Here is a 24,561-nt window from a genome sequence, read left to right on the forward strand (position 1 = left end):
GGCCACGTGCATGCACATTCTGGAGGGCTTTTTCCTTGGCTCCACCACGCAAGGGAAAGCATTGCGAGAAGTCTGGTGGGGCTGGCTATGACAGCATCGCTGCTGACACCTGAAGTGGATTCAGAGCAGGCATTACAAGCAAGAGTTCAGGAGAATTAAGTGTACACTGTCTGGCCTGGCTGCTTGTTCACATGTGCTGGACTTTGCTGCCAACTCCTCCTCTTTATTACATGTCTCAATCTTTGGTGATGCTCTTGAGCTTCAGCTGCTGAAGAGCCAGACTCTACAGGAGACACCCAGCTCCTGCCACAGTGGTGTTCATCTCAGACATGGCTTCTCTGCCCTTGTGCGCATGGCAAGGTGGGAGAGAGGTCAGGAACAAAATTCAGATGATGCATTTTAGAGGTTTAGAAAAATCCTACATTAAGTAATCCCATCACAGAACTCCCAAGGCAAGAAAATTTTTCAGTCATTTCCATGTTTCCTTGGACCCAAAATGCAGCTTCCTGAAAACCTGGGCCAGAGTACACAGCCTGGCAGAGGAGGTGCCTGCTCTGGTCCTAAAAAATACAGCCACAATAAAAAAAAGCACATCAATTACAATACTTTTCTAGATGCCAAATCTCTTGAGCAGTAAGCTACATGGGGAATAGAGTCGTCTGATGCACAGCTTTCATTCCCAAAAATGTTTGTAATAAACAGACATACAGGAACAAAAAAATTAAATCTGCTCAACTGCTGTGTTTTCCTGGTAAAGGGAGAAGAATACACAGCCACAACTGTCAGATCCAACCCCCGAACGAGCATCACTGCAATAAACCACAGACTGCAAGAAAGCTGCAGTTTCAGTTTGTGGTGGCTTTTTTAATTTAATGGGACTAGGCTGCAAACTACGAAGAGCAATTGCCCCGTAGGGAAATATGCTCTATCTACACCTTCAATGCAAAAACCAACCATGTGTCTGAAACAACACGTTGTTTGATTTATTAATAGATTGGAAACTCCAGCAAGGAAATTAATCTCAGGCTATACCTGTTCTGGGATGACATTGGGGTGAAGGACAGGACCAGGAACTGTGTGAAGTTCCTCTATGCAGAAACTTGGCCGGACTCCCAGACTAAGAAGCATGAATGTGAACATCTGTATTAAAAGGCAGAAAGATATTATTATGCAAAAGCATTTTGGCTTCCAAGCCTTTCTGTTCCAGGACTTTTAGCAGCCTCTCCTTCCAAATTAGGATGAACAGCTGTGATGTATTTGGCAAGCTAACCTCTGCCCTCAATTTAGAAACTTTTTACATCACAAAATAAAACACATACTTTTTAAAAACCAAAGGGACCATTAAATCACTAGCTCGACTTCCGTACAAAAAAGGCCATTGAATGTCACCCACTTACTTGAATATTGTGCTGCAGCTAAACATGGTTTCTAGGCACACTTTCTAAAGAGGCATCTGATGGTTTTAGAGACTGAGAATCCTTAGTATTACCCACAGTAAACCAGAGAGAAAACAGATCCGAGTAACCCACTTTGGTGAATGGTTAGAGCCTGTTCAAGCAAACCTATGTCCGTCAACGCAAATGAAGGTGTGGTTGGCGCAGACTTTAAACCATCCCAACAGTATTTCCTAAGGCCGCAGAGGACACATGATGATTCAAAATAGTGCAACCCACTCTCCAAAACAGCAGGCCAACCACAGAGTAAGATGTTGCTGTTTTACAAAATAACACCAAAACTATTGAAGAGCACTCAGAACATAGCACCAGAACCTACAAGTTAATCCTTAATACATCCATGTTTGTAGCATGATGCAGTTACCACTCGTTTTTAGACATGGCAAAGTGTGCCTCATTTAGAGCTACATCCCACAAATACTTTGAGGAAAGCTTGCACACAACTGCCAGGAAATATAGTTTAACAAAGACTAAAAATCAGCTTAAAAGAAAGCAGCACATTAGGAACTTTCAGTGTAAGCTTCCAAAACAGTGCCAGTTATGGAAGTTTCCAGGAAACCACAAGATCTTCCATCAGGAGATTTCTTAAATCCAGGATGCATCCAGGTCTAAGCCAGAAACCACTGAGATAGACCAGTCCTTATGGTGGGCAAGAGGAGGAAAACCCAATGGCTATTTGGGGACAGGGTTTGGATTGGATGAGTGGGTATCTACCCCGTGCTAGCTGGGTTTCTGCTTATGGGCCACGTGGCAAGCCAGCCAGAAGAAAGTTCTTAGCTGCAGGCTTTCCCACGTGGGTACAATGCACTGCCCGCTTCCCAGAAGCTCATTTTCAGCATCTGTAGGAACTCAGGAGCTCCAAAACCTGCTGCCTGTGCCAAGATTTCTGAGCAAGGCTTATTGCATGGCTCCACTAATCACAACTTCACAGTCCTGCAGAAGGATTTGGTTTTTTCCCCCTGCCGTTTTTAGCCGAAGGACCTTCCCACACACAAACCACCACATTCTGCAAAGGAGTGTGAAGCTGTTACAGTACCATGGTGTGCAGTGGGGCTGGGGGAACCACAGCATGACACCAACACTTGCTCTTTCTCACAGCGCTCTCTGTGGCTTTCAAAGCAGCAGGATGTGTCACCCAAGGAAGACAGAAGATAATACACATGCAATCAAAACTACATCAGTAGTGGAAAAAAGTGCACAAGAGCATCCCACTCACCAGCCTACCTTGCCCTCCTCCTGACCTCCAAATCAGTTATCAGCATCACCGAGGTAGGACTTTTATGAAAGGGATAGGAGAGAAGAGGGTATTGGTGTAGGACTTCTGTTTCCCATTATATCAACATTTCTCCCTTTTCATAAACACACAGGATGGCAGCAGCTGTTAAAAGCAACTGCCTATTCACCTGTATTTCACTGAAAATTTACTCTTTGAGTCTTTTACTCTCAATTCTGCACTAATCCAATACCAAAGAATGAGGCTGAAGGACAATCTTTGGACAGAGGAAGTAACAGAAATAAAGAAACACTGGGCAGGCTCAGCTCTGTGCCTGGTTGAAACATCTACAGCAAATATTTCAACCTCTCACTCGAGCAACCCTGCACTGAGTTGCAAAGAGCTCCCCAAAAGCTCTTTAGCACAGCAGACACCTAGACACATTTCTCCCAGATGGGGCAGGACATGGGAGCATCTCGCCCAGCTCAAGCCTCACCTCCTCCCTCCAATTCTCCTTTTTCACCTCCCCCAAAGCAGGCTCTCCTCCCTGACATTTGACAGCCCATCACTATTTTGAAGTCTTCTCATAGCAAACTTGCTCTGCCTCCCCACAGCAGCAACTTTTGTATCATCATGTGCCCCACCATCTGCACAGCAGCATCTCTCACCCATCACATCTGGCACAAATCAAGCTCTCCATCACCACATATGCTCCAGCAAAGTACTAGCACCCTCATGAAGCACTCAAACCCACTCCCACATCTTCCCTGGAAACTGATATATGTCTCTGAGAAGGGCTATAGCTGCAGGACACCACCGTCTTGGACCATCTGTGCCCCACATGTGGCTTTGCAGGAAGCTCAACCTCTTCAGCAGAGATCTCTCTACTTGCTTCTTTCCCTCCCCTGAAGGCTGCTACTTACAGCCACTTAAAATTAATGCTAAAGTGATGCCAAGTTTAAATTATTCTTCTAAATCTCTAATCCACTGCTGAAAATAAAGAGAGGACACCAACAGGAGGCTGTTTGCAAAGCACAGCTCATCAGCAGTCCCCAAGCAGGGCCCTGGGGGAACGCAGCCTCTTCTTTTCCATCAGCATCTCACACGATTACTTTCAGCCTTTCACAGTTCTGGTAGGAACAGCTGGCTGTGAGCTGGGATGGGGCCAAGCAGTAGTGAAAAGGAGAAGGCGGCTGCATCCCAGGTGACAGGACACATGCTGGGGAAGGCAGGAGACCACAGCTGCTCTCAAGACCGTTGCTTGCGTATCTTCCACCTCTGTCCCTCCGCACGCACTTCGCAAGGGAATATCATCACAAGAGAAACCTGTTCCTTTTTATTTCTTCCACTTCATTCATTTACTCCCACTGGTGGAAGTTTTCCTTCTCATCTAGCTAATTTTTGTGGTCATTTTGGACTACAAGCATCCTTGTTTAAGTTCTACAAAGTCTACTTTTATGACAGGCAGGAAATTTTCTTTTATGGGCCAGAGGGGTGTGGGGTGGGAAGGAAAAAAAAGTCTTCTCCACTGGCCAGTACACTGTCACAGAGCATCTGACTACCCAGTGAGGAGATCCTGCAAAGTTGTTCTCCAACATTTTATGCTGTCACAGCACAAAGATTGTCCTTGGATCTCTTCCAGGACACCTGGGAATCGAGGAAAGGCACTGGGAAAGCTGACTCAGGAGACTGGCGAATTCAAACACAAAAGTAAAGTAAATCGTTTGAGTCCAGTTGATGAGCAGTAAGGTCACACTCACTTCCCTCCGGGTGAGAAAAAGAAAGCCTCCTCTGGAAAAGGACCCCAATTTTCCACCATCCTTGATAAGATTAGAGAGAGGACTTCAGATGGCAAAACAGACCAACAAGTCAAACATCCATGATGTTAATATCATTTCACTTCGATCATTTGCTCTCCAAAATTCACACACTTATGGCTCTAGACATGGGAAAGGACTAAATATCGAAGTAAACAGTGACCCATTGAATTAACCTGGGTTAGTTCTGCTACCAACAATGAGGTTGCCACTTGCAGGAGTACAGGTTCTTATTGCTGATTTTGAAAAAGGAGTTATCCAATTTAAAAAAGTCTAGCACTAACAGCAACCACGCAGCCAAGAGGGAGAACATTTGTTCTAGAAAGCAAGCAGAAAATTCACCTCATTTTTTTTCCCCCCCCTATTAGAAGGTATTCAGTGAATGTTCTAACCTTGATGCTGTGTAAGCACTCCAGCAATAACTAAAACATCCTGATGTTAACAATGCTGGTTTGGTCAAAAATAGAAAACATAGCACTATACCAGCTACTATGCAGAAAATCAACTCTGTCCCAGTCAAAACCAGTAGAGGGGACTCACAGGGACAGCATCCAAGTCTCACCTCTCACCCAGCATCTTTCAAACTGGTAAAGATTTTGCAAGAGTGGTTTTAGTCTTTAGACTGGAAGGACATTTCTGTACCCAGGTGTTCAGGAAAAAGCCCTGAGAAAACCCAACTGACAAAGCCACCAGCTCTTGTCTGCGAAGCACAGGGCTGGCTTTAAGGGACCACAGCCCAACAATTCCTTTTTCACCCCCGTCTTTTTCCTTGTGTCTCACCTGCCTGCCTCCCCCCTTTCTCCAGATGCAGCTCCAGTTCAGTGCAGGCTGTTTATAGCCTGAAACACATTTTGCAGATGCTCTGCAGTAAAAACCTTTGACACCTATAAAGTATTATAAATCATAGGGCATGTTAATCACCCAGTCTGAGCCCATAATCCTAACTCAGGCACAACAGTCAATGGGTTTTGCAGACTCCCTCCCACAGGCATTTTGCCTACATCAGGACTAAGCCGGAGATTTAGCATTAGCCAAACATCCTCACCCTGACAGCATTAGGCTGCACCAAGCAGCAAGTTGTCAAACACTGTGGCTTTCCTGGGGTTTCAAGGACTTGGGATTTCCCATTCTTCAAACAAGTGTTACTGAAGTAGGAAACATCTTTCACATGAAGCCAACAGGAATTTAGAGGCCACAGTACCTGCAGTCAATGGCTGAATAGTTACATTGAAGAAAGGTTTTGGGAGGACACAACCCAAACCCATTAAAACTGAAGCTGTATTTACTGAATAATTTATAATGCTGCCTGACATTCTGGTCAAGCTGTCATGACTACATCAGCTTTCCAGGCTTGTACCTCCACGGTGGGACCTAGAGGTGCCAGCAATGGTCTTCTGCAGGCTCAGCTATCTAAGCAGGCAATGGCTTCAGCATCAGCCTTGCCCTGTAGCAGGTTCATCCCAGTTTTTCCAGGAGCTGAGGAAGTGGGTCTCAATGATAAGCAAGCTTCTGGCAAGTTAAGCCCAGTTTCTGAAAGTCTCTGCTCTTTGCCAGTCTACCACAGGACTCCTGCCCAGCTTAAGAGATGTCTTGCTCCTTCAATGAAGGCCAAAACATGCCATTCCCAGACAGGCCCAGTAACACTCTGCAAAGTCTGGTCTGATGGCACCATGCACAACAAATACAATTCCTGCCTGGCTCAGCTGGCCACAGACCTGCTTTAAGGAATCTGCAATGAAGAGACAATGAGACAGAGGAGAGAAAAACCATGTTATAATAGGACAGCATGATGCCCTGTGTAAATTCAGTTCAGCCTTGAAGGCTGGCTGAAGTCACTGCAGCCTACTTCAGCAGACGGCCTTGGGAAAAATTGGGAGAATTCCTGCCTTTTCATCTTCCCCACTGTGGAAGGAAATTTCCACTGCTGCGGAAGCTTTGAATGTGTTTCAGCATTCAAATGTCACTGAGCAAAGACAACACCTGAATGGCACCCGTGCTCCTGAGAGAACCACCTGCAACCCCAGACAAAAGGAGAGGTCTGCACTTTTCCCTAGTTGCTGGACATCTCCCAGAGCCAAGAGAAACAGATTTCATAAGGGAGCAAGACTGCAAACAGAATTCCTGCAAGGCTGCACAACTGCAATAACAACAAACTCAAGGGACTGCAGCAAAACCTGCAGCAGGAGTCGGAGGCTGGGCAGGAAGAGGTGTCCACACACAGCTGTGAGCATCTCAAGCCCCTTCCTTGTACAATCATCCACACTATATCATCTCACAGCCTTCCGGGAAAATGAAGGGCTCAACGGTGAATTTAAAGGATGGTTAAATGATGCATAAAGCCCTGAAAATAGGGTAGTTTCCTGTCAATTCCAAACATTGGGGAAAATTAAAGGGGAAAAAAAACCCTTAGTATTTAATCCAACAATTGGATTTTTCTGCATTTAGCCCATCACTCCAACATAATCAGACACATCCATTTGATGGGGGTTCAGCTCTGAATCGCTGGTTGAGTCTAATGTGCAGCATCCAACACCTTCCTACTCAGCCTCAAATCAAACGGGCTTGAAAGAGCCTCTTTTCATCAAAAACTCCCATGTCCTCAGACCTACAGTCATGAACATTAGCGAATTGAAACTGTATGGAAAAGGGCAAATTCATCCATCCTCTAATAGTGGTTTTCAGCAAAGCAAGCAATTTCTGTGACCAGTGACCTTTGCCCATCTGGGGATTAGCACTGAAGACCCAGCAAAGTCCCAGCTCCAAAGCCTATAGTCACACAGATATATCACGCCAACATGGCTTAGATCATCTGTTCAGGTCATTTAACAGCTCATGCCAAGTGGGAATTACAAGAGTATTTCACTAAAGTGAATTAATATACATATCACAGACACAGCACAGCAATCCATTATGTCGATGGATCACAGCTCCTCATTTGTCTTTCCACACAAGGACCCAAAAAAAGTCATCAGAAGCCTCAGTTCAAGGCTACGTGACATTTTTAACCAGATGGACCATCTTGAATCATTTACATTTCACTAAGGGAATAAATTTTAACAGCAAACGCCCAATTAATTAAGAAGGGTTTGATATCTCATTTATACTGGCTTGCAGCTACACGAGCAGCAATTGACAGTTCAAAGGCAGGGAGAGGCCTTACAAGTATTAGGTATTCCCCCCACCTCCCCTCCCATACTACACAGTTCAGACACCTTGTATTTATTCAAACGGAGGATTAAGAGACACCTGATGTAAAAACACCATCTCCAAAAGAGCAGCAACAGTGCAGCTCCTCCAACAACGCTGCTGCTTTCTAGCGTGTTCAGCTGCCCCACGGGCCATAACAAACCCTCTGCCTTCACCCCTCATACCACACGCCAACCAGAGCATCTGCACGAAGCGTTTGTTTAAATCAAAGGGCAATTTGGTTTTTAATCTCCATTATAGCATCTCTCCAATTTTTCCTGCTACGTGAGCACCACTGAGGTTTAAATGATGCTGTTTGCAGAAAGAACAGGGAAAAACATCTGGCTCCGGGCATTTCTGTATTCCTCCATCACTCTTACACATGCCCCAGAAGTCCCCATCTCTTTGCTGTGACAACATGCCCAGATGAGAGCACGTTTTGATAGCTCAGCAGCAGCCAACATAGAATGTAACACCACCTACAACATTGTTAATGTACCAGTTATAGAGGGTGATGACACCAGCATAACAGCATCAGTATTATGAGCAGAGACTGGAGGCAGCTCTGCTCCTCACTGTGTTTGTACTGGGTTGCTTTAACTGCTCTCTGCAAACACATGCAGGTGGTAGGAAGGGGTAGAAGGAAGCATCAGCTCAAGTATTTTCTGCCTTAAACATGTCTGTAGCTGGTCAACAGACTAAGAGAGCACATTTGTATTATCCAGATTTTAAAAATAAAGCTACAAAGCAAACACATTCAGTAAGCCTTGCACTGCAGTATCCCAAATAGTACACAGTGCATCAGGAAGCAGCGGATCCACCGAGCCTTTTCTTTTCCAAGTGCCAAATTCTGAATGATTGTCATGGAAATACAAGCATAATCATAAACATCCAAGGAGAAATTCAGAGAGAGCAAACTCAAGGAAAACGACCAGGGTAAACATCTCTCAGTCTAAAGCAGAGCACCCGAGATCCTTTTCGGTTGCTGTTTTGGCAACAGCTACAGCTTCCGAGTCCCAGATGAGCTTTCCCAGAACAAGGCACAATGGGATGGGCTGCAGCTTCCTCCCGTCTCTTCCATCAGCCACCCCTGGAAACCCTCAAACTCCGACCCTTTCTCTTTCTTAAGAAACTCACTGAATAATAGGTCAGAGATCAGTGCCCTCACAGCCAACTATCTGAGCCTTTAAAGTTTCCTCCTTCAGCAGTGCTTATCTTCAAGAGCTTCAAGGCATCAACCATATCTGCTCTCAGCCTTTCCTCTTCCCCAAACTGAGCATGGCAAGCTTGAAGTCATTGCTTCGTGAAGGCTTCCTAGGAAAGGCTTGACTAAACCCCCTGATAACATGTAATGGATTTCCTGGGAAGCACAGGCAGCCTAGACTTCTGTCTGGAAGCCAAAGATAAAGGGCAAAAAGAAAAATTTTTAAAAATAAATGCAAGAGCTATCTCCTCAGGCTGCTGCTGCTGGAGTAAGGACAAAAGAAACATGGATCTTTCTTGAGTATCAGAAATAAGACAAGTCCACTCTTGTCCTGGCTTGTCAGGGGATCTTTAAAGGGTTTGAAGATTCCTTTTATCCCTATATCCTTCCTTAACTTTAAGGTGGTGTTCCCATCTTTCTTCCTCCATCCCCTCCACAACAGCCCAAAGCCTCTTTTTCCTGCAGACAACACTTGGCCATCAGTCTTCAGACCTACTTTCCTACACAGACTACAGACACACTAATTATTTATTTTGTTTTAAGCTGTTAATTCAAGGTGGGTTTCAGTGAAAACCAACAATGAAGAGTAGGGGTGGTAAAGGTCCATCCCTACAATCTTCTTTAGGTTTTCTATTCTGTTTTTGGAGCTTCACCAGCCACTTAGGGGACTTTCTGGTGCATCTTAAGTGGATTTCTTTAGGCAAACAAGCTACTGACATTCAGTAATCTGAGCTCGCCTTCCCCAATTAAACTTTAAGGCAACACGGTGAACAACACGGTTCCTTCAAGCAGGACAGGAGAAGCAGCATCTGCTATATCCTCCTGAAAAGAAGCAAGAGCAAACAGGAAGGAGGGATGACGGGCTCCAAAGATGCAATTTTTCATGCAGATAATTAGTACAACACATAAAGAAAAAACAGTTGGAGGGAGCACATCTGGTAGCTATAACAAGGAAATGCCACAATCTGAATAAAACCCTGGAGGCCCGTTACACAAAGGTGCCTTGTGACTTTTCCAATGTATCCAAGGGGGGCTGGCCTGGCCATTTATCACCAGAAGCTTGTACATGGATCACTTCAGAGTTTCTGAATAAAGTAGTAATGACAAAGTATTAGAAATTCTGTAAGCCATTGCTATATGAGCTAATCAATCACCTATAAAAAGGTCAGCCCTGCCTGGGGGCCACTTATAAATATTACGCAGAGCCTGAATTCACAGGCAGACGAGTTAAGGCAGCAGAAAACACAACTGCAACCCACCAAGTTAGCTGTGACCCCCGGTGGCATCAGCCACAGTGCCACACAAGACAATGTTCCTCTCACTTCCAAAGCAATGGCCAACAATCAGTGCCATCAGGAAGCCCCTAAATACACTGACAGGTACTGGGCAAGAAGTGTCCATGTTAGAACAATTCCTGGGATTCAAAATTCAGTGGTGGCCACTACCAAGTCATCTCACAACTGCTTGACTTCTGTGCCTTGGTTTACCCTGTTACAGAGGGAAAAAAAAAAAATAAATCACAACACAAGCCGGCAGAGGCATCTATGCCACTTAACACACTAAATATAAGAGGTTGTGTTAATCACAGGCTTTGGTATTTTGCCTGCTATTAGTGATTCCATTTATTAACACTGGAACACGATACTGGGGAGGGAAGGGAGGTACCTTGAGAATGCTGAGCAAGAACTGGTTAGCTTGGGAAATTCTCAATTCCCTCCCACTTCAACATGCCCATCTGCTGCAGAGGCCTCAGGTCAGGAAGGTCAAGGCAATCTGCCAAGCCCCATTAAGTTTTTATTGCACTAAATCAGAGCAGCCCCAGGAAGGTGTTCGTAACACTTCTCAGTGTTTTCCCCAGCAAAAGTATAAAAGCCTGTTTGTCAAGAGGGATGGTGAATGAAGCAACGCTCCTGGCTCAAGGTGCTTCCAGGGAGCCTGCAATACCTAGCTAGTGCTTCATTGATCAGGTACCAAAAACCCCCAAACTATGATCCATCAGTGGGGAACACAGCAGCACCTGAACTCCACGAGCTGTGGAGAATCTGCTGCCAGGCTCAGAAGAGCTGACGCACTACAAGGCATTGCTTCACTCTTGACAGCTCTTCACTGATGGGAACAGCAAAGCCTACAAAGCAACAGCAATGAGGAGACGTCTCTACAATTACTGAATATTACTGTCAGAAGAGGATGGAGGTAGGAAGGGAAATGTTGCAGCAGCTACTCATAGGATCAGCAGAGCGCCATGTACCAGGTGGGGAAAAGATGACCTGCAAGGATACATGTTCAGGAAGGGGACAACAAAAAAAAAAAGCAAGGACACTCGGTGGAACATAGAAATGGAGTCTAAAATGCAGGTGAGTGGGGAAAGGCCACCCAACAGCAGTGCTGAAAGCAAGGGCTGCAGGAGTAGCTCTCCCAACACCAGAAGTTGGTGGGTACTAGCAACTTCTGTTTCCAGGCTCTTGGACCAGGCCCTGTGCTGTTGCCATCAGCAACTCACGGGGATCTCAGAGGAGGCATGCAATGCCCTGGATGTGCAAAAATGAACCTTAAAAATGTGAGATTTCTGGGAGGCGTGAGGGCTTTAAACAGGCTATGTTCCTACACACATCAGCCCTGCAAAGCCACATTGAGAGAGGGATGTTTCAGCTGGATTCTGAACAAGTTGTGTTTATAAGGACAAAACAGTGTTACATCCAAAATGCAACCCTGCAAACTCATGTTTCATTGGCCAGTCCTGACCACCTCCAAAGCTTTCAAAGAAATCCACTCCTGAGCTTGGATGTGGGTCTCATTAGCTCCAGTTTCACCAGCTTTCCAGGTTCTGAACACAGGCTTGGTTTGTTAGATGCTCAGGTTAATACTTGCGGGGTGGGAGCATTCAGAAAGCAGTGGGATTTCTGTGTGTACAGGATTTCATCACTAATACTGCTCCTTTCACTCAACATCTCTGGAGTGTTTACAAGAGAAATGGGAAGAAGAAAAGAGATTGTACAAGCACCATGAAGTACACTGTTCACAGAAAACCGACAGAGAGGCCTCCCTTTGAATATGGTAGAGGACATTGAAGAGCAGAAATCACAAGGATCTTGACATTTCAGTCATCTGGGATCTACAACTGTCAATGCCGGGTTCATTCCAGCTGATGATGGCCCTTCCTACTGTATGGAACCAAAGCAGGCACCTATCTTTGCCTGTTCTTGACAATTTTTTGGAGGAAGAGGTTGTTCTGTAGACATGGGAAGCTTGCAAGGGAAACCAGGGAGACCAGAAGAGATCTCAGTTACAAATTGAGGCAGACAAAATATATCTCAGATGGGTTTGTGATTGAATAGTACAGTATCAGCCATGCCTGTCACTAAGCAGAGAAGCCAAAGCCCTTTGCAAAACAGTGATAGGATTTTATCTTATTTCACAGGGAACTAAGTAAGATAAAGATCCCAAGATTTTTCAATACACAGTAACTGCAAAAAAACCCCAGCCAGCCAATAAAAGTGGCAGCTATGTTTGTTGGATAGATAAAAAAAATTATCACTGCAATTTTCTCTGTGGAATATCTCTCTCCCCACTCCCACCTAGGATGATTTCCCAGGTGTGATATTCGCTGCATACAGCCAACATGGGTTTGGAAGCAATAAAAAAAAAAAACCCTGAACAAAACCAGTTGATAGATTTAACTTCATGGTTTTACAATGCAACCCATCAACATTTCCCATGTGGATACTGATCCTGCAACATCTCTGGATGGATGAGAAGATGCTGCAGCCAGCTCTGGACTTCTACCCCGGGAGCAAGAGTTATTCTGGTGTAATACCCAACAGCAGTTCATTCCGGGTGAAGCACACAAGCTGTGCGCAGAGCATCGTGTTTATACGCTGCAATTAGCAGCACCATTCTCTGTGTTTAATTGCCAGCAATTCATCAACGGGATCGTGGTAGGTGGGAGCTACCTTGAAAGCTGCCACCTGAACTTAGACCTTTAAAAGCACATGTGGCAACTGCCAGACAAGGCTTCTTTACCCACAGTTTTTGTGTTCAGGGCAATAGCACCCTGTTAAGATGATGCACTGACTTAATCAGAACTTCCTTGGTTGAATACCTGATGAACAAGCAGTAGTTAGATCAGAAATTGTTTCCTCACACCAGCTACAGAGATAATGGTCTGAATCTCAGCAAGACCATTTCTTCTGTTATATGCCTTTCATTTAAAAAAAAAAAAATTAAAAGCGTGAAAGGGGATCTCACCGTTAAAGCTGAAGGCACACAATAGAAAAGTTTTGAACAGCTGCAAAATTTCTTTAAAAAGGAGATCAAGTGTGCAGGTTGGGTGCCTTCAGGCCCCCTCCTCCATTCACAAAAGGTCAGAGGAAAACAAGAGATAATTACAATTCTTGCAAGCAGTCTCCCAAAAAATTTAGAACTCAAGCTTACAATTAAAATTCTTATTTTCATGTAAATTTTTAATGTGTAGTAGAAAACCTGATCTGCATACATTTGGGGGAAAGGAGAGGAATCGTTAAAACTCTGGCTGTTGAGCTACAGAACAATTCAGAAAACAAACGTTGCCAGTCATGAGCAGAAGATTTCAAGGATGAAAGGTTGGGTCATAACCCAAATTTAGTTGAAGGCCTTCTGTTCTAGAAAGTTTGGTCTTTTAAAGAGAAAGCAGATAACCCAGTTATATCCTACACTAAAAAGAGTTGCTGTTTGAATACGTGCCTTGATTTCTGATAATTACAGAGTATAAACATAACATGTACATACCCTATACCTTCCTTCCCAGGTAGGTCTAGATTTTTGCAAGATTTAAGACCTTTCAAGTATGACAGATCTCTTTATAGAAACCATGCTCAGGCAAACATATATTATACTACAATTGCCTCTGCTATGGGCTTGCTAAGGTTGGAGACAGCACAATACAATAGGTATTATCAATATGCCACTGCCTTCGTGTAAAGCAAATAGGCACCTAAATTATGGTATTTTCCTGGCTAATCCTTCACAGATACATCTAAACACTGCAGCTGGACATACGTCAGCTGGAGACAGTTAGCATATGTAAAAGTTCCTATCCTCATCCTATACCCTTGGGATCTTGGCAAGTCTTCCCACCTGTCCCAGAAGTCCTCTTGTGCTGAAAAGGTCACTACATCCCAATGCTGGGAGCATCCTGTATGTTGGGGTAAATCCATCCCAGCTTCAGAGCTTCTCAACTGCAGAGATGGAGTTTGTAGTACAAGCAGTCCTGAATTTGAGCGACACCATGAAACACTCTCCCACCTCATCCAGGGAGATGGAGGGATGCAGTCCGTAGAAGTTACCTGCTTGCTCAAACAGCCAAGGACTATTTTGCAACTAAAAAAAGAAAAGTTTCTCACTCATCCTACTCACGTCCTGGAGTTCACACCCATTCTCTGCAGTACACAGGCACATGCAAATAAACCTGTCCAAGACAGGACAATTAACCTTCGTTTGCATTTCCCCCCTCCAAATACAGTGCTATTGCTCCTTCCAGCACCAACACCTGCAAGGCATTTTATTGACAGCAAGATGGGACCAGATTCTTCTTCATACTTTGGTTTTGCATAGCCTGTAGCTAGTTTTAGACTCTTCTCCTGCTCCTGCAATAACTATTATCTCCATGTCTCTATTCAACAAAGTGGGAGTTGAGGCCTCACGTAGACCTTAAAAAGACCGATCGATGTAGAAACAGGACATATTTAAGCATAGCTCAGGTACCCTTAAACAACAAATTCCTTTCTAGCACTAGAAAAACAATTGAAATTCCAAGCAGAATTGGAAGGCTGCCACTGATATTTTTTTGTAAAATAAATCCGTGCAAGCAGAGCCAGCTTTCACTGAAAAATTAAGTCAATGTCAATTTTTCTATGGAGTTTTAGTTAAGTAGCATAATGTTCTGGTTCATAAGGCATTTGGAATAAGGCATTTTGAGTATTTAAGTTAGTACACACACATACGCCAAGACATTACATCCTACTGTTTTCCTGACAAAGTCTTAAAAACCCAATTACACCCTCCACTACGGATGTGCCTGGGTATTTGCTCAAAGGAAACTTCTGCTGGCTCAGAAGCAATCACTCAGACTAAGCTGGCCAGACTGAAAGCAGAGAAAAAACAGCACAAACATTTCGACTTTGCAAAAGGAAATTTGTTTTACGGTGCACAAATGCAAGGCATGGCTTTTCAGTTCACATGGGAGCTCCTGGTCAAGCTGCACCACCAACAATCGATGCAATTCAGAACCAGGAGCATTTTTGGCATGGGATCCGCTGCCTCAAAGTGTTTTCTCCTTAACAGCCTCTTTTCCAAAGTAAAAGCACTCCACAGGCAGGAAGATCCCTGGTTATAGACTCAAAAACAAAACAGAGAAGCTAACTGTCACCAGAGCAAAACAAAGCCCTCAAAAAGCAATGAAAGGATCTCCTGGGAGCGCTGCCAGAAGAAACAAGATTTAAGTTTGATTTTGGTTTGGGTGTTTTGATTTTTTTTTTCCTTAAGTAGTGAGCACATAAAGAAACCCAGACAGCATGAGAGCAAATAACAGTAATACACAACTGTTACCCAGAAGATGTAACGGGGTGGCTTTGACAGCAGTTATTTCACACCTCTTCCTATAAACACATCGGGTCTCACAAGACCCCCACCTCACAGCCTCATCCAACCACAGGGAAGGTGTAAGTCCAGCGCTACTGCCTGGATTCCCTCTGCCAGAGCTCTTAAAAACTGCATTTATCCATGAGGGAAGAGGCACCTCCAACAAGAGCTTCCCCATTTATCCTCATCTAGTTCTCACCTCCTCCTGCCTTCCCCCTATCTATGAACTTATTTTCACATGCACGAAAGCTGGAAACTACACAGAATGCAGGTCCTACATGTTCAGCCAAAGAAACACAAGCACACCAATAAGACCCAGAGCAAGGAGCAAGACAGAAGTGTCTGTCCCCTAGTACCAAAAGGAAAATACAGATTTGGCCAAACCCGTACCACTCAATCCCTCTGGAGAGCCACAACCAGCTAACTGTGCCTGTCTGCCATGCCAACCACATAGCGAGAACATCTCACAAACCTCCAAGCCATAGGGCCAGTGGTCTCCATGGTCTATCCAAGCCAAGAAAAGAAATCAAACATCCAGCACTTTCCACCAAGACCCACACCTATCGCAAAGGAAGAGGCAACCAGTCAACTACTCACCTTGGTGGTGTCATCATGTGACCGCTGGTACCGTTTCCAGCGGCAGCCGTAGATCCCCGTCAGACAGGACAAACATAGCTGTGGCTCGTAGTACTGCAGTGGTTGGTGTTTAACCATGCTCCTTCCAGCCCCTCAAGAGCGAGGTATCAGAAATCCATCAGGTCCTGGGAGCGCCCTTCAGCAAAAGGAGAAAATAATAGGGGGTTGAAAAAAAAGGAATTAAAAAATGCCAAGCAATATTTCAATACATTAACAAGCAATTTAATAATTAACCATGTCCTCTGGCTGTTAAGAGAGGAGGGATGATAATCAGATCTATTCCCAGCCCTGCCAACATCTCCGGCTTGTTACTCAACAAGACTGAGAAGTTTAATTAGTTTGCAAGTTTTATTTCCTTGTGCAGTTTCTCCCACACCACTAAAAGCAAATGTATTCACAAGAGTTATCAGTAAGAAAAGCCACACAAGGACAAGAGCAGTCGATTGATTATTTGCAGCCCAGATGATTAGATTTTTATGAACGATTGAAATGTAAAGAACCATACCCTCCGCAAGCACAACCTTAAAATGGATTCAGAGACCTCTGCAAAGTTGAAACGCAGCCAAACTAAATCAAGTTTTTCTTGAACATCCTATGGAGTCTGCAGAACAGTCCCAGATGAGGAGCTAACACTTCTGTGCACCATGGAAAATACAGATACTGCCCTCTCCCTTTATATGCATCTCCAACAGGCACTCACAGGGATGCAGAGCTGGTTGCAGCCTTCACCCAGGAGAAAGATCCCCTCTCCAAACAGCCTTCGCTCCCAAAGGACCAGACTGACTCCAGTACAACTGCTCTATTTGCCATGCGTGGGGACGTCACTGTTTCAGGGGAAAGTACTCCACTCCATTGATTACATGCTTTGTGCGTCACAGCGGGGCTTTTTTTATATTTAGATGCTCGCTTTTGTCTCTGGTGAGATACATATCAAGAGCTGACCAAGTAATTGTATGCTCTTACTAATTTATAGAGTCAGCCGTTCGGGGATGTGAACCTCAGAGCAAATATTTGCCAGTCCGGTGGCGTCACGCTGCTCTCAGCTATACTTAACTCCCACCACAGGTTTTCCACAGGTTCCTGGTGCACAAGTGTACACCCACAGCCCCACACGTTGTTGTGCGAATAGTCACTGCGCTGTGAGCAATGCTCAACAGCAATGGAGCCTGCAAAGTGCCTGGCTACCTTTCCAGAGCGTGCACAGTTGTGTGCGTGATATGTGGGCAGTAAGGAAATCGCACCCTCTCTAGGGGAAACGCTTCGTTTCCTTACACACAGGATCCCCAGTGCTCAGGTCTTGCAAAAAGCTATGACAGCTGAGCAGCAACATCCTTTCTGGCATCAGCAAAGCATGGCAGGGCTTAAGGAGATAACCTAGCCACCTAGGAGCCTTTCATTGCCACATCCCATGGAAGAAAGCCTCCAAGAATGGGGCTGTCCTTATTTTTCATAATATCCAATGCATAAGGGGATGCTGCAGGCACTGTAAACACTGTGGCAGAGTCCAGAAATACCAACGAGGACACAGACAGCTCAACTCCTCCAGCTTCTGTACTTCTTTGTGTCTGTTTACACTCTGGGCTTCATGCTGACAGCCTAGGACAGCCCTGTCCTGACTTTCTCTTATCAAAACTCAGCATCCTGGAAGCGGACAGATCTTGCTAGTTGATTGTTGTGGACTCTGAAACCACAAGACCATTACCATGCTGTCTCCAGAGCCCATAGGTCCTCTTCCTTCCGTTACCATGCTGTCTCCAACCCATAGGTCCTTTGCCTTCCTCTCATACAGGCACACAAAATATAGCTTTGTCCTTCCAGCAAACCTCTATAATGCTCTGGGTGCTGCTCGAGGCATTGACCCAGGCAGGGGACATGAGATGGGCAGAACTTATCAGTTCATAGCTGGCCCAGATCCCCACATGGTTTTGTTCATCCCCTCAAGAAGCACATGCAGGACACATCCAGTCTGAAATGAGAGCTGTTTGTTGATCATGTCACCCCGTGCTCTCCCAGCTCATCTGCCCCTAAGCGCTGCTGTACCACCTCCATGGCCTCGTGCTTGAGGTCACCTCCCTGCATCTCTTCTCATGCTATTTATAAAGCTCAGCATTAGTCACTGCACAAGTTGTCTCCCTGTTGCGTTTAGGGTGAGAATAAATTTGGTAAGAGATTAATCCCTTTGCATTCTAGCTGGTCCTCAGATTAGAGAGGCTAGGGGCGGCTGGACGTATCCCTTAACCGGTGTGACAATTGGGGCTGTATCTATAGGTCTGACCCAGACACACAAACGGCCTGTACCTGTAGGTCCAGCTGGTCTCAAAAGAAGCCATCGGATTCACAAATAGTGCAGATTAGTGGCCGTTATTGTAGGTCTGACCCAGCCCAAACAGCCCGTGCACTGTAAGTCTGGCTGCATTCAAGAGAAGCAGTCACATTCACGAATAGTACAGTTTATTTTCATGCAACATCTACAGATTCTTTAAGCTTGCCTACGATGAATGCACAAAGTGCAGGTTGGCTCTACAGCCCTACACAAAAGACAGACCATTGCAATCACTCACACACAGTTCCCGGGTAAACACTCGGTGTAGCCGAGGGAATCTTACCAAAAGGTGTCCCTGCTGGGGGGGGGGGGGGGGGGGCGAGAGCACAAACCCATCGATCTGTCCCTCTGATTTGGTGTCGAATTATTGTCCCTCCAGTTAGCTACAAACTTGGGGTAGTACTTATCTCAGTAGGCACGGGTGAGTGGGTGGGACTGTAGTCAAGTCATTTTTTGAGTAATGACACAATTCATTTTGTGGTATCAAGGGGTACAGCTGGGTTTTGTGGGAAAAAGAGGGAGGACAAGAAGCAAGGTCAACTTGGTGCAAGGAGCACAGCTGGGTTGTGTGGGGGAAAAAAGGGAGGACGAGACACAAAGTTGTAAAGTTGTTACAAAAATCATCTTTCAAGAGAAAAAAAAAAAGTAGAACAGGAGACAAATCTGTCCTTGAAGTAGAAGAATGGGACTGTGGGGCCTACACCCTGCTTTGCATCTCTCCTTGGTGCCACATCAAACAAATCATTGGACCTTCATCCCACCCTGTGTTTATTCTGGGTACCCTGTTATCAAGGAAAATGTATGTTTTACAGGTTTCTCACTGTTTTGCTCTCCTTATGCTTCCAACACCTAACACTCCCATCTTCAGCTTTTGTCTGCTTCAGGACTCTCCCTACAAAATGAGTCTCCCAGTCTGCCTTCCCCATGTGCCAGCAGCACACTGCAGGCAGAAACAACTGTCAGTTAGAATAGGACAAACATGGAAAACACAAACGTGGAAAACATGCAAAGGTAGATGCTATTTAAGGGTCTCAGACAAATCCATAATCTCTGCCCTGAAGATCCTAAGCAGCAAGTGACATACAAGATGTTATAGGACATAAAAATTATGCAGAGCCTATTAAAAACTCCACTGCCAAGCCCCATATTATCATTCTGAAAATCTAGCAGGGTATAGCTGTTACAAGAAATCCTTCCTGAATTTATCTCCAGAAGACAGCATCTCTCCTGATTTCCACATCTCCCTGCTTTAGTCACCGAAGGCAAGGGGACAGACCTACCACCTCTATAAAAACTTTGACCACATATTTTATTTGCTAGGTTACAAGAGTTGCATTGTAAACTCAAACACAAGTGGTATATTTGAGTTATTTCATCACTCCACTCTTCTGGGAAGCCTCTAAGCTGCTCTCCAGACCAGACACCTGGAGAAGTGGTGCGATTCACCAGCCACATGCATACCATGTTGCAGCTGGCAAGCCCTGACTTTTCAAATTGAAATCCAATTCATCTGAAGCGGTAGGAGCCTAAGAGCAGAGACTGCCCTTCGGAAATAATCTAACTCATGTTATGGATCCAACATTCCATTAACAAAATTGAAGCTCAAGCACTTACCATTGAGTCCCTAGCTTAAACTTCACAGCACAACTCACAGAAGGAAACTGATAAGTCTGGGAAGGGAATGGGCTGAGTTTGGACAAGCATCACAAATTAGCAGGTATGTGAAGAGTTCCCAGGGCTCCTATCAGGATCCCTGATTCAACCTGTTCAGGATACAAACATCCTTCTCGTGACTATCAGTTAAAAGCATGAACTTTGTTGCACAACCAGAGACAGTGGAGGCACCAAAGCCTTTTCAAACAGCATTGCTTTAGTAAGGTATAAGCCCACTTCAGAGATGGAGAGGGACCAGCAACCAGCCCCTCTCCCCGAGGAAATATCCTACGAGGAACACCAACAGCCAGGGTAGACGCAATAGCTTTGAGTCTATTGTCCAGTTCTGAACATCCACCAACCTTCTGCAGCAGCCTCTAACCCAGCATCCCCCACGCTCCTCACAAAGTTCAGGAGGGACACAAGTGTTTTCAGTACAACAGGGCAACCCAAAGTCACACCTGCCCATCGACATCATCACCAGAGGCAGTGCTGGAAGATTTTAAGAGTAGTAGAACTCATTAAAAACAACTAAGAGGATAAAAGTTAGAGTCAAGGGAAAATACAGCTGAAAAGGCTCCATAAGCCAGCAAGTGAAGCTTCCACCCCAGTTCCTCTCACTGAATCCCAGCACAGGCAGAAGCTACGGTAGCCCATAGATCCAGGCTGCTCTCCATAAATGCAGTCAAGAAAATCACAAAGAGAAGAAATCCAACATGAGTTTCAAAAAAGTCATTCCTAAAAGCAGCTGAGTCGCACGAGGCACAACCTCCAAGCCTAAAGTCATTCCCTCTTCTCTGTGAATGTCACGAGCAGATGCACAAAAGCCCACAACAGGAAGGAAAACGAAACACAGCACCCATCCTCCCCACCACACACAGAGACACTTGAGTAGTAACAAGAAATGCAGGAAGGGACTAAAGCACAGCAAGCAAGACGCTGCTCGAGCAAAGCCACACTGATACCATCTGCCCAGAGATCCTTGCTTAGTCGAGATCATGGACGGAATACTTACTGCTCCTGCTTCCAGAAATGGATTTAACAGAGAGAAACAAAGTCCGTGCCTTACAATCACTGTTCCCATGACATCTACAGCTTTGAGGTGGAAAAAGCAGGCTATGAATGATTCAAACCTCTGCTGGTTAGCGTTACATACAGAAATGAAAACAGGAAGCAAGACAACATACATTAATTATTCAAATTCAGCAACGCGCACCAGAAAGAGGAAAAAAATAAAATAGAAAGCACATACCCACATAAGCTATCAACCCTGACTTTAAAGATGCATCAGCTGTCAATGGCTACAAACTTCTTGGAGCTGAGTAACTGAGTTTGCCAGCCAGCTTGCCTAAAAAGGGGGACCAGGGAAGAGTCCATCTGCAAATACAGCGGGAGCATGTTCTGAAGGCTCTGGGATGCCTAATTAGCACACAGTGCATTCCTGAGATACTGGACTGTAGGTATCCATTACAGCCTGTGCAACATTATTCCTTTCCAAGCGGCTTTGGCAAAAAAAAAAAAAAAAAAGCAAGAGCAAATTCAAGTTGAAAATTTAAAAGGGAAGCTCTCTGGGGAGATCTGGCCTAAAAATTTGGATTTTTGTGTGTACGAGTTAACTCCTCCATCTCTGTGGCCTTAGAGCAATACTCAAACCTGGAGTGGAGAGGGAACAGAGCCATTTGGACCAGCTGTTAAACCATCTCCACACGATCATTTTAGTGAAGAGCAACAGCACAAGTCCTGAAGTGCACTGAGTAAATAATGTGAATGAAGTCACGGAACAGCAGGTTTAATAGCATCTAACCCTTTCACCAAGCTTGGTACAGTCCAGGCCCTCCCCTGTAATCCCCCTTCAAGTTTTGCAGTTTGGTTTTGGGGTTTTTGGGGGTGGGTTTTTTTATGTTTTTTTTGTTTGGGTTTTGGTGTGTTTTGTTGGGTTTTTTCCTATCAACCCAATTTCACACAGGTCACACTGATCTCATTCAGCATCCTGGGACAAATCTTTTAATAGCCCAGAGACAAGCAGCTTACTGCACATCCAGAGACACTACTGACAGCACTATTCTGGTCAGGGTGGTTTGGGGGAGCTGGGGGGAGAGCTATGGGTTCCTGCCCACCTTCTTCCAAATACCCTAGGCTGGTTCAGCACATCTTGCTCAAGCCTCCAAAGGTTCTTAAAACTGGATCAGCACATCCCAAAAAAGAACCAAAACATAGCCAAGGATGTTTTGATGCATGTTTGTGAATCCTGAAGTCTAAGGAGACACTGGAGTGTGCAAACCTAAGCACTTGGGGAGGACCCCTGTGGTCTTCTACAACATCTCCATCAAGACGTGGCTGGAAAGACTCAGCAAACAAAGCGTAGTAGGCTTTCTATGAGGAGGCTTCCATAGTTTCCAAGAGGCAGATTAGTTTGGCAAGTGCAGGAGACAGCAGAGAAATGCCATCACCATCACAGCCGTACCTCCACAGCCAAGCAGGCCCCAGGCACACAAGGTGCAATTTCTAAAAATATCAGGCGCAAGGAAACTTGCCCCACTTGCAGTGCAGAAAATATACACTCCAAGGCTGTTTGAGATTTGATTCTTAAGTTAACCCATTTTAAAAAGAGCTTGGATAGATTCTACCAATTTCCACATTAAAAGGAGTGTTTTTCCTCTCATTGGTGACTCATGGGATCGCTGTTTATCAAGAATCCCTGTATAATTTCAACATCTCCATCTTATTAAAATGGCTATCAAGCTAGTTACACTTAAAACCTTGTTGAGCAAATAATTACCTATACCAATTAGGTGAGAACATCACTGATAACCAATTATCCCTATTGATATCCTTGTAAGCCTTCTTGTCAATTGTTTCCCTAATTATACTGGAAAATACTGATTTTCCTTAAATACTTTCTAAACAACCGAAGTTAAGCTTTTCCAGAGCAAACCCTCCAGTTCTTTACGCTCGAAAGAAATCCCTTGTATTGCCCGGCCAGGACTAGAATGATTTAAAGCATTAGAAGGGACTGATCTAAACGATTGTGACTTTCACAGATTCTTCATGGTTTTCATCGCAACCTTTTCTTTAATATACTGAACTCATCCAAACCAAAGTAATGCAATTCCACTTTCCCCAACTTGGAAGATGGAAATGGAAGAGGGATATTATCCCCATCTGTTTAATAACAGACCAACTCTTACAGAGCGATGTTTGCTACAGCCGTTCCCACAGGAGGAAATCTATATGCACACACACGCTGAGCAGTACTTTCCACATTTTGTTGGCCCAGACCCAGAACATCTCAACTTGCAAGATCAAGATTTAATTTCAAGGTGGGAATGGTAAGAGAACACCCCAAAGCCATAAACAGCCTCAACCGCTGAGATGATGTATTTTGATGGTGGAAGGTGCCCAAGTAATGACCCCCCTGACTGCTAAAGACCTCTTGATGACCCAGTGGGGTTATTCTTTCCAATATATTGTTATTCCCTGCTCTGGAAACTGGGTTGTATTAGAGGTCTCCCACTTACTTTTCTCAGGCTTCAAACATTCATTTTTATACAGATAACACTGAAGAGCCTCTGCATAAATAAGAGCAGCAAGATGTGTTAAAGTTGCCATCTTTTTTTTGCCAGATTTTTTTTTTTTCCCTGGCAAACAAACAAACAAAGATAATCTGCAGCAAAGTGTTCCTTGCCATGTGTATATGTATATACAAGCAGGGTTTTTAGGATGAGTAGTGAGAAGTGAGGCAGAAAAAAATAATAAAAAAAAAAAAAAATCACACATTGGCAAAATACTCTTGCCCTAAAAGCCAAGTGCTGCTGCCCCAGAGACAGAAAATAAGAGGGGGGAAAAAAATTAAAATTTAAACAAATAAAAAAACCTGAAAGAGGTCTACAGGCCATGTCTTGATCTATCAGAGAGCCCTTACATATCTGAAGGGGAACATCATTGTCTCCCTGGTGAGTGGTGATGCCAAAACCCCGTGACTGCATCCTAATCCAGGGAAACAGCCTGCAGAGCCACTTTGATTCACAAAGTGGCAAGAGATGACCCAAATAGTCAGGATCTGGCTGACGTGTCATCCCTATGGGTCTGACCTGCTGTTTATTGTTCTTAAATTTTTTTAAAAATTAACGCTTTGAAACTAGGGCAGCATGTAGTTTGGGGGTTGTACACTTCCAGTTAATGAAAATTCAGACTTCAAAAGATAAACACTTCAAAGGGATTACAAAAGAAAAACTTAGACTTTAATCTCACTAAATAAATAAGCACAGTATGTACTAACGCCCTCTGCAATCTCACTTCTTAACGTTTTCCACAAACTAAGGGCATACTGGATGCCTAGCATTTTAAAAGGGTTGAAGCAGCGGAACAGGACACCGGAAAAACCTGTACAAACTTCTTGCAGAGCAACCACGAAATGCATTCTCTGCTTTCTGCACAAACCTTTGCAACAAAACCTTGCA

At 44.6% G+C, this 24,561-nt stretch overlaps 1 protein-coding gene across 2 annotated transcripts in view; it reads right to left on the reverse strand.

Annotated features, from left to right (window-relative positions):
- Positions 1-24,561, reverse strand: part of GDPD5 (glycerophosphodiester phosphodiesterase domain containing 5) — a 177,748-nt gene that overhangs the window by 96,678 nt on the left and 56,509 nt on the right. For both annotated transcript variants that reach the window (XM_074918819.1, XM_074918808.1), the window contains exon 2: positions 16,087-16,261. In XM_074918819.1, the coding sequence (XP_074774920.1) occupies positions 16,087-16,203 (117 nt within the window). In that variant the 5' untranslated portion in view covers positions 16,204-16,261. The remainder of the gene's footprint in view (positions 1-16,086; positions 16,262-24,561) is intronic.

The sequence above is a fragment of the Athene noctua genome, chromosome 1, assembly GCF_965140245.1.
Source record: "Athene noctua chromosome 1, bAthNoc1.hap1.1, whole genome shotgun sequence".
Taxonomy (NCBI): domain Eukaryota; kingdom Metazoa; phylum Chordata; class Aves; order Strigiformes; family Strigidae; genus Athene; species Athene noctua.